The sequence below is a fragment of the Musa acuminata genome, chromosome BXJ1-7, assembly GCF_036884655.1.
Source record: "Musa acuminata AAA Group cultivar baxijiao chromosome BXJ1-7, Cavendish_Baxijiao_AAA, whole genome shotgun sequence".
NCBI lineage: Eukaryota > Viridiplantae > Streptophyta > Magnoliopsida > Zingiberales > Musaceae > Musa > Musa acuminata.
In genome coordinates this window covers 40,517,255-40,528,883 of record NC_088333.1, presented here as the reverse complement: position 1 = coordinate 40,528,883, position 11,629 = coordinate 40,517,255, and the positions used below count along the sequence as shown (strand labels likewise).

Here is an 11,629-nt window from a genome sequence, read left to right as displayed (position 1 = left end):
GATTGGATCTACAAAGACGTAGAAACGAGCATAAATCAATAGTGCACATTCGAAATTATGATCGTCAATAAATATATCGACAAGGTGTCATACAAGATGGTGCCCTCTGACATATGTCAAGTTATCTTTAGAAGTCTATATTGGTAGGATCGAGAAGTCATCTACTGCCGTTTGGCGTGGACATCCTTGTTAGGCAAAGGCAAAAGTGCTATCGATGGAGATCTGAGCATCCTTGTTAGGTCACTCATTGGAAGCGTCTATTGGATAGTGCTCCTGTGATACATCGATCCTCATTATAATGCCAAAACGATAGAAAAAAAAAAAGTATCGATAAACAACTTCTAATGATTGACTAGCATCGAATGGTTGGTTGGTAGCTGCTGTGTGTATACAAGAAGCTCAAGTGATGATGTCCATTATCTCTCATAATTTGCTGCATTGAGATCTTGCAAACCCTATGGCCTATGCTGCATTGAACAGCTGCGAAGTCCTTGAAAGGCCTGCTTGCACATCTCAAATCATAGTGCTGCCAGACCATGAATCTATATGGCCAGGTAAGAAGACAGCTTTTATTTAAATAAAAAAAATATATATATATATATTTAATTTAATCCAAAAATTTTATTAATTTCACTAAAAAAATTAATAAAATAAAATTGATTTCACACGACTCTGCTGGGGATCGAACCCAGAATCTCTGGTTCCGTAGACCAGCGCCTTATCCATTGGGCCACAGAGTCGACAATGCAAGAGAAATTTAAACACAGAATAATAACTTAGTAATTTTAATACGATAATGAAAATTTTAATTTTCTTTCGAAGATGTTAATAAAAAATACGAAACCAAGCAAATGTTTAGCTGTTTTTTTTATATATTATTTATTTATCGACCTTTAGTCTTCTACGATTCTCAACGAATGCTTCCTTTCTCATAGTAAAATAATTCTTATCGATAATGTTTTTATGTATGATTTAAAGGTTTAAAACCTCATTAAAAATCTCATAGAATAATATAACTTAACTTCGTAAAAAGTATTCTTATGACACTATAATAATATATGATTAAAATAAATGAATTGCCATTTCTGTTCTTTGTTGTAAAAAGAGCAAAGTAGTTATTTTATTAAAATTCACTTTCAAAATTTTTTTATTCTTTACAAGAATACATGTATTTATAGGGAACTGACCGTAAGGAAATCTGAGGGCGACATCACATATACAGCAGAAGAACAGAAAAAGAAAAACTTCAAATTCTCAAATATGTGTTCGTCGTCGTGCGAAGATTGATACGTAAAAATCGAAAACTGCATATACGAAAGATTATGTTACATAGAGAGATCATATATCTCTGAATCTCTATAGACCTTTAGGAGTGAGTGAAGGAGGTCAAGCGACCTCCTTTGTAGTGGTGATCCTCAAAGTAGGGCTACGACGATGCCCATTAAAACTCCAGACTTGCTCTAACGAGGAGAAGGGGAGGAGAATAGGAGAGGTAACAAAAAAGTCTTTAGCTCAAGAACCACTAGTTCCCTCCTATTTATAGAGGTCCTCTGTCAACTTAACCCTAATAGATCTTGCCCTATTAGGTATTGGATCTTCATCCGACTACCCAAGCCTATTAGATTATTAGATCTCTATTCAATAATCTCTCATAGGCTCTTATTGGATCTCATCTATAGAATCAATAATTCATGGGCTTATTGGATATCCAATAAGATATGAGCTCCGGCGGATATCTCATATCCGAACCTCTACTCATTGCAACGCCTACAATATGTGTGTGACCTTCTAAGCCCAATATCAAGTTGGTCATGAATCATATATATCAAAACTCCTTCTGGCTCAGTGAATTATTATCTCCATAATAATTCACTCAATTCATCGACTGTGGATGTACTATGCCACTACGTCGCAGTCCCCAGACGATATAGGGGAATCCAATCCATTGGACCAATCTATCCTTGGTTACCGTATACATATAGTCTCTCATCCATCTAATATCCCTAAGATTGTATATCGGGTATAGTGCTATCAGACCCATACGGTTTCTACTTGAGTCTTGCTCTAATCGGATTCCCTTGGAGAACTCTTTCTCTTTCGATTTGAATTATCCTAGCTAGGGATTTGTCTAAGCAAAAACACATGAGATATTCTTCTCATAATACCGAGAGTGGATGATCCTCTATTAATACTCAATTGTCCTCGTAAGGTTGGCTACCACTCCCGATGACCGATTGTGCTAGATTTGGAACCTCCAGACCTATAAGTCTGTTATAAAAGAATAAAATACTCATACAGAACATTCTTGGTGCCTAAAGTCTAAGGACCCGAAACACCACTAGGACTGCGGAATCGGTGTCTGACAATAAGATATCATCAACCATCTAGCATTCCGTAAGTAGCTCAATCAATAAACTCATTCTCAAATGAGCACCTGTAATGCACCCTTAGTGTCCCCACACAAGTAGCTATGAGATCAGCTGCATCCATCATATAGATGGGTATACAGCATACCAGCCTATCCGGTTATCTCAATGTCCGTCTCGAGCAACCTATGACCGGGATTATTTAGGATCTATGTTTAAAGGTGAATCAATCTCATTATCGTGATCTTATCACGATCCGATTCTCATTACATAGATCCATAGACATCACAATATATTCATGCTACAAATAATATAAAATGATAAAATATCAAATAATAATATTAAGCAAAAAGACTGCGTGTCATCACTCACGTAATTGGCTTCTAGGGCACCTATGACTAACACTCTCCCACTTGACCTAAAGTCGATCACCTATGTGTCTGATCCCCATCAAATCCTTGTGACGCTTAAAGACAATACGTGATAACGGTTTTGTCAATGGTTTTGCAATGTTATCTTCGGATGTAACTCTTTCCACTACTACATCTCCTCGGCTCACGTTCTCTATGATCATGTGGAACCTCCTTAGAATGTGCTTAGACTTCTGATGAGACTTGATTCCTTTGTTTAAGTAATCGCCTCATTGTTGTCACAATATACTGGAATAGGCTCCTCGTTGCTTGGCACGACTCTCAGATCTGTTATAAATGTCTTCATCCAAATTATATCCTTTGTTGTCTCTACCATATCAATGTATTCCGTCTTTGTAGTCGAGTCAGCAATAGTATTTTGCTTGGAACTCTTCCAGCATATTACTCCTCCATTCATTGTGTACATATACTTCAAATTCGACTTACTATCATTGATATCAGACTATAAACTCGAGTCCGTGTAGCCTTCAATCTTGAGGCTATTACATTCATATACCAATAAAAGCTCCTTAGTTCTTCTCAGGTATTTAAGGATATACTTTACTGCTTTCCAGTACTCCAAGCCTGGATCCGCTTGATACCTGTTCATGACACTTAGAGATGCGCTATATCAGGCCTAGTACATAACAAAACATACATGATAGATCATATCATTGAGGCATAGGATATCCTATCCTATCGCCGAGGCATACATAATAGACCCTATCGTAACACTCGCTATACATGTTCACTAGGTAGGAATATCATCAACCTATCACCAATAAAAAGTTTTGAATAAAAAGAAACAAATGGTTCAATGCTAAAATTAGAGTGTCAACGTGATCCATTACCAATAGTATCTTTTATTTTCATTCGGAAGACACGATCTCTTGTGACATTTTCCGTGATCTCAATGTTCTTCTATTATGTTTGCATGAATTTGCCCAATAATATGTTATGCGGGCCTTTTTAAACGGCATGTCATTTTGATTAGAGGTGAAGAGTTTAAATTTAGTTCGACTTCTTGTATTGCACACAACAACAATCTATTTTTCAACTTTTGTACAGTTACATGCAGTTGTGAAAGGCCATAACAATGTCAGTAACAAGTAGCGAAGATCACGCATCACCACCCTTCAACTGCCTGCACAGATCACCCTCTCCATCTCCTTCCTCCTCCTCCTCCGCCCTATAAGAAGGCCATTAACGAGGTATCATCCTTCACTGACTTCCTCCTCACCCTCCTCACTATAACAAGGCCAATCCTTGGTGAAGTAGGTGATCTCATCCTTGGCTTACCTCCAACATGGGATTCCGTTGCTGGCTTCTCGTCATCACCTTCGTCTTCTCCATGGGCTTCCATTGCGAGCTGGCCGGAGCTCACGGACGACGGCAGCTGCTGCAGAGCCTCGAGCCTCCGGATGACGGCGTGTGCACCGCCGTGGTGAGCCCTCAGGGTTACGAGTGCCAAGAATATGAGGTAGCCGAGTGCAGATAAATGTGGATGGATGGATGGATGATTGATGCGGGCATGGCATGAGTGGCTGAAGCTTGCTGCGTTGCGTCCCTTGCAGGTGAAGACGCAAGATGGGTACATACTGACCATGCACAGGATACCACAAGGACGAGGAGGCGGCAGCGCGGGGAAGAGGCAGCCTGTGCTGCTCCAACATGGAGTCCTCATGGTACGTTTCCTCGAGCAATCTGCATGTGTTGCCATGCATGCATGTACGTACAGTACGTTGTCGTCTTCGTCATTCTTCTTCTGATGATCGACGCATGATGGATGAATGATGGCAGGACGGGTTGACATGGCTTCTGAATCCACCTCAACAATCACTGGCTTTCGTACTTGCAGACAGCGGATTCGATGTCTGGATCACACACGGCAGGGGCACCAGGTGGAGCCGTCGCCATGAGTCTCTCGATACATCAAACCCGGTTGGTCATCTTCTCTACAATGCTGATTATGAAGTCTTGAGCAGGTTCATCACCCTGTTGTTGTCTCGCAGGCTTATTGGGCGTGGTCATGGGATGAGTTGGCCAGCTTTGATTTGCCTGCCACTGTGGGTTTTGTATTCCAGCAAACTGGGCAGAAGCTGCACTATGTTGGTCACTCCATGGTAGGAGACTTTACGTACTTTAATGCGAAACATGTCATTCTTCCTTCCACTTTGAATTACTTTGCATGTATGTTCTGCTACTTACTGCCACCACTACAACTACAACAACTGACTGACGTTGGATGATGCTACAGGGAACTCTGACAGCTCTATCAGCATTCTCCGAGGGGAAGCTGGTGGATAAGATCAAGTCAGCTGCCCTTTTGACTCCGGTGGCCTATCTGACTTACATGACAACTCCAATCGGAAGAGCTGCAGGCAGCGCATTCTCAGGAGAAGTAAGAACGAGTTCACAACACTCTTTGAATGTTTCTGTCATCAAGGGAGGGAGGGAGGGAGCTACATCACATTATCTTCTTCTAATTTACCTACGTCCAGAGGTGTGTCATAGCTTTCTTGCTTTTTCTTGCAGATGTTGGGAGCACTTGGAGTGGGAGAATTTGATCCTAAAGGGTACGTAAACTAACACATCCCTCTCGTTGTTGTCAAAAGAAAATGTGCTGACAAAAGCATCAGAGGCCTTATCAACATGACCGACCGACCATACATTGAGTGATGTTATCGTTAAAGCTCTTCCTTCTAATTCAACTGTCTTCCCTAATGGATAAGCAGGGCAGTCGGAACCAATTATTTGGAGTTCGTCTGCGCTATGCCGGGGGTGAACTGCTACGACCTTATGGCATCATTCACAGGTACGCACAAATTATTCCGCTGATAATATTCCGCCCGCAACATATGTTTGATTTGACTTTAATCATATATGTATTTATTATTGTAGTCTTCAATTAATTTACATTTGTGTAATGGCTTTTCCTTCCTTATTCTGCACTCACACACACACACACACTCACTTTGGATGTAGGGCCAAACTGCTGCCTCAATTACTCCACTGTTGACATGTACTTGAAGTATGAACTCCAGCCGACATCCGTGAGGACACTCGTCCATTTTTTACAGAGTCAGTCAGTCTGATACAAATCCAAAATATCATTCATATACTTGAGCTACATAGATTTCTTTCTCACAATAGAGTATGTAAAACTTTCGTTGACCACTCACAGCGATCAGAAGTGGAGTGATAACAAAATACGACTACGGGAGCAGTATGGCCAACATGGTTGCGTATGGGCAGAGCAGCCCACCCGAGTACCACATGCCCAACATTCCACACCACCTGCCGCTGCTGCTCAGCTACGGCGGCGGTGACATGCTGTCGGACGTCAAGGACGTGCAGCTGCTGTTGAAAGATCTCCGCAACCATGACGCCGACAAGCTCGTGGCTCAGCTGGTGAAGGAGTACGCACATCTGGACTTCGTGATGGGGGTGAATGCCAAGCAGGTCGTCTACGACGGCCTCGTCGCATTCTTCGGCAAACACAGTTGATGGGCTTCTTCCCGGTGCAGTGCTTAATATTATAACTATACGCGATTGCTGCTGACTTGACATTCTTTGTGTACTCACTCTGTGGGAGATTCATGTACAAAGGGAGATGAAAGATAAATAAATCATATATCTCTGTATAATAAATCATATGTTTAACCAGTCGAATCGGCATCCATGCTATATCTATTTTCCACCGTTACAGCTTCTACTAAGTGGCATCACATCCGATGAGTCATCGTCAATCGAAACAGTATCTATCATAACACAAGTAGATTGGTGATAAATCTGGGTTGATCTCTGTGCTGTTGGTGCTACATGTCTTCTTTGGTGCGTGTGGAGGGTGAGGAATGAGTTAGTTTTCCAATAAAAATGCATGTCGGTGTATAGTATTTTTTTATAAAGCTATTGCTTCTACCTTGGCAAATGACATCGCCAAATTGCTTGACAGTCGTAGGTAAGGTTTAATTCAAAGATATGTATGTTTCTTAGTATAAGAAACCAAATAAGGAAAATCATAGAAAAGTTTTTTAACCCTAAAAACTTAAGGCTCACCTCTCTCTCAAAAATAACGGGTGTGCCCCCATCTAAAGTGAATATTGAATGAGGAAAGAACATCACCGTAAAGGAGAGACAGAGTCGTCTCGATCCGTATAATTACAAACAAGACATTGTTGAATGAAACATCACATCAAGGACTCCACCCTTTCGCATCGAGTTTCTCATTAACTTACCCTCCTACGATGGCTCAATCAATTCTAATGTATTAGACTAATGGATAGATCAATTTGATACTTATTTTAATCTATATGACTACAGTAGCGAGGATAGGGTGATGCTTGAGCGACTCATGTTGACCAAATATAATCGAATGGTTGAAATCCTATCTTCGAACCAATAACGATAAAGACATACAATGGACATGATTTAAAAGGCTCGTACGAGAAGAATTTTACCCTATGGGGTATCTCAAAGAAAGTTGAAGGAAGTGGCACCACATACACCAAGAAAGGGACCGATCCATACAAGAATACACTACTAAGTTCTGACAACAAGTGGTGGCACTCGAAATTTCCCTCGATGACTACTCGACGATGATGAAATACACCATTGGCCTCCATGCCCAGATAAACAATGAGCTAAGCTTCTTCAAAACATACTATAACACAACAATGAGCTTGATGTTAATGACGATCGAGAAAAAGAATTAAACACGTATCGTGAAAAATATGGAGAAGGCAAAAGGGAATCACCCGAAAGCCAAGAAGAATCCCAAGAGTGATAAAGCCACATCTTCTTCTAAAAGAAACAATTTATTTGTGATCACTATAAGATTATAGGTCAAATATGGGAGAAGCACTAGAAGGATCATTCCAAACTCTTCCTGAAGAAGTGAAAGAAGAATAATCAAAATCGATGTAAGGCGATCGCTATCGTAAGAGATGATCAAACCGAACTAGCACCTATTTCACACTCGAACCAAAGGTTATAGACTTGAATCCAACTCTATAACCAAAAGTTTGAGAAGAATTATTCTCTCTTAAGATCTAAGTGAAATAGGAGATTATCGATGCGATCATTGACATCGAAATCTAAAAGAATTTCATCTCGATAACTTAGTACAAAGACTTAGACTCGAGACTACTTCTCATCTAAAGGCATATCTGCTGAGGTGGATCCAGAAAGATGTCGAGATGAGCATAAATAGCTAGTACACATTCAAAATTATGATCACCAACAAGTATATCGTTAAGGTGACATACGAGGTGGTGCCCTTTTGGTATATGTCAAGTTATCTTCAAGGGTCTATACTAGCCCCAACAATACATATTTCCAAAGGATGAAAATAAGTTTATCATCAAGAAGGATAGAAGTCGACGGCCAATCGACCTAATGATGTCATCCAAGCAAAGAGGATGGTAAACACGTGTCAAAAGTTTATGCTATTTATCATTCAATCGATTACAATAGCAAAACAAACATTAGCCTCAGTATCGGACCATAAAACCATATAAGATATAGGCTTACAACAGCTCATCAATAAATACTTGAAGCTCTTTGAAGAATTCAGCATACTTCCCCCACAACATGTAGTGGAGCACGAAATCAGCATGAACTATCGATGGTTAATTATTTAAAAGTTGCATTTCACACATCAAGATCTCTTCACAAATCATTCTTTGCAATGGGAAGTGTACGAACAAACTATCAACTACTAAAGTAACAAACCATCATTAACGTACTGTAATGTATCACTTATTTGGGGTGCTGCAAGTTTCTTTTCCCATTTGAGTATTGTTTGGGAATATATCAATTTCCAAAATGAGATGAGTTGACTCTCTCTATTTTGGTTCTCCTCAAGCATTCTTAGAGATCTCATATTAACATAGATTTTAAAGCATTTGTTCGAGTTGGTGGTGGATGCGTCGGGGCTGTTTAGATGCAATCTAAACTGTAACAAGCATGACATATGAAGTGGATGCCATATCCACATTCATTCAGCCCAGTGATCAAGTATAAAGAGAGAGTACGAAATAAGCTTGCTGACATGTTATCGTGACCTCCAATCACTTTTCATGCATATGCAAGTCATATCTAGTTTTCATGAGAATGATGTAGACATGTACATGGAAGACCTAGAGTTCAAAGACATCATAGAGAAAGTCAATAACTAATATAGAATTTATGCTCCGAGGAGGACTGCTCTACACAGGTACTTAGATTTGTGTATGAATTAGATACGAGAAGCATACTCATTAAAATGCTAGTCATAGGTGCCCTGCAAGTCAATCACGTGAGTGATGACACATATGACTTGACACGTAGTCTTTTTGCTTATTATTATTATTTGATATTTTATCACTTTATATTGTTTATTACATATATACATTAATATATATTGATTTCTATGGATCTGTGTAATGGGAATCGGATCGTGATGAGATCACGATAATGAGACCGATTCACCTTTAAACACATATCCTAAATAATCCCGGTCATAAGTCACTCGAGAGGGACATCGAGATAACCAGATATACTAGGGTGTTGACTAGTGTGTTGTATACCCGTCCATATGATAGATGCAACTAGTCTCATAGTTGCTCATGTGGGGACACTAGGGGTACAGTACATGTGCTCATTGGAGAATAAATTCACTAATTGATCTGCTTACAGAATGCTGGATGGTTGATGATGTCTTATTGTCAAACAACGATTTTGTAGTCCCAATAGAGTATTTGGTTCTTAGACTTGAGACACTAAGGATATCATGTATGAGTATTCCACTCTTAGATATCAAACTTATAGGTCTAGAGGTTCCAGATCTAGTACAACTAGTCATCGGGGGTTGTAGACAACCTTACGAGGGCTATTGATTGTCGATAGAGGATCATCCACTCTCGGTGTTATAAAAGGAATATCCCATGTGTTTTTGCTTAGACAAATCTCTCGTTATGGTCATTCGAATTGAGAGAGAGTTTTCTGGGAAAATTTGATTAGAGCGAGACTCGAGTAGAAACTGTTTGGGCTTGACAGTACCATGCCTGGTATACAGTCTTTGAGATATTAGACGGATGAGAGACTATAGGTATGGGGTAACCGAGGATAGACAAGTCCAATGGATTGGATTCTCTTGTATCGTCTGAGGACTTCGGCATAGTGGCCAAGTACGTTCGCAGTCGATGAATCGAGTGAATTATTATTGATATAATAATTTACCAAGCAAAAAAGAGTTCTAACTGGTATGATTCATGACTAGCTTGATATTAGGCCTAGAGGATAACATGCATATGGTAAGCATTGCGATGAGTAGAGGTTCAGATATGAGATATCCGTCGGAGCCCCTATCTTATTGGATATCCAATAAGCCCATGAATTATTGGATCCTATGATTGAGATCCAATAAGATTAAATGAGAGATTATTCGATAGAGATCTACTAATCTAAGAGGCTTGGGTAGTTGGATGGAGATCCAATACCCAATAGGGCAAGATCCAATAAGGTTAAGTTAACAGGGGGGCTCTGTAAATAGGAGGGAACCAAAGGTTCATATGCTAGAGCTTCTCTTGGCTGTCACTTTCTATTATCCTCTCCCTTTCTCCTCCTCAAATAGTAGGCCTAGAGATTCGAGGAGGATCGTCACAGTTCTACTATGTGGATCACCGCTAGAGAGGAGAACGCTTGACCTCTTTCACCCACTCCTATAGATCTATAGGGATTCAAGGATATACGATCTCCTTAGGTGACACAATCTTTCATGTATGTACTTATTAGTTTTATGAATTTTGTGTACCAATCTTCGCATGATGACAAACACAATTTATAGAAAATTTGAGGATTTTTGTTTTCTATTCTTCCACTGTGCATGTGATATCACCTCTAGATTTTCCAACACAAAAGTTGTAGGAAACTTCAGCATGAGCAAAACCTTGGAGAACCTGTAATGATATGTTTATTAGCCCTAGATGTAGCAGGACTTGGCTCAATTCATGTGAGGATGCATCCTTTGTAGCACTTCAAAACCAACTAAATAAAAATCGGGGTTGTATACTCCATTGTCCGTTCTATCATGATCATGGGAGAGAATATCTATAAACTTCTTAAGAGGTCTACCTATGATGAAATGGGGACACGACTATCTATTTGTGGCGGTCGATAGGTTTTCAAAGATGGTGGGGCTCATACCTTACAAGAAGACAATAATCAGAGGAGTAGCTCGATTATTCTTCTAACAGATGTGGACACACTTTGATCTTTCAAGTTCAATCGTGTTAGACCATGACGGGCATTTCTTGAGCTGCTTTTGGAGTTCACTTTGGACCACTATAGATGCTAAATCGAAGAGGAGCACGGCCTTCCATCCATAAGTTGATTGCCAGACCGAGGTAGTAAACAACACTATGGTTCATCTCCTTCGAGGATACAACTTTGACACATAAAGAAATGAGACGAAAGCTTACCATACTATCAGTTTGCTTTCAATCGGGTAGTGCATGGTTATACTAGCAAATCACCGTTAAGAGATATGCTAGGTGGAATATGTAATGCAGAGCATGTCATAAACTGTAGAGGTGAAGAGTTTAAATTTATCTCAATAATTTATATTTCACACAACGGCAATCTAATTTTCAATTTTTGTGGAGTTAGTGAAAAAAGGTCACAACAACAAACCATTAACAACAACAACAACAACAAAATTAGACCAACGGAATATGAAAATTATATGACTTGTTATGTCTTAAAGTGTTGATAGAATAAGATTTGGGTGGATTAAATGCCAGTTTTTGAGAGCCGTTAACACGTAGCGAGAATCACATATCACCACCCTTCAACTGCCTGCACAGATCATCC

The 11,629-nt window shown here is 39.8% G+C and overlaps 1 protein-coding gene and 1 non-coding gene across 2 annotated transcripts; one reads left to right on the top strand and one right to left on the bottom strand.

Moving 5' to 3' along the window:
- Positions 1-667: 667 nt before the first annotated feature.
- On the bottom strand, positions 668-740 carry TRNAR-ACG (transfer RNA arginine (anticodon ACG)). Its single transcript has one exon. It is a non-coding gene; the product is annotated as a tRNA-Arg (tRNA).
- A 3,342-nt stretch (positions 741-4,082) lies between these two features.
- Positions 4,083-6,283, top strand: LOC135679763 (triacylglycerol lipase 2-like). The gene is made up of 9 exons (XM_065193745.1): positions 4,083-4,256; positions 4,351-4,461; positions 4,577-4,717; positions 4,789-4,899; positions 5,034-5,177; positions 5,312-5,352; positions 5,512-5,591; positions 5,762-5,857; positions 5,961-6,283. Exons 1-9 carry the CDS (start codon positions 4,083-4,085, stop codon positions 6,281-6,283), a joined length of 1,221 nt encoding a protein of 406 aa, XP_065049817.1.
- The last annotated feature ends 5,346 nt before the right edge of the window (positions 6,284-11,629 follow it).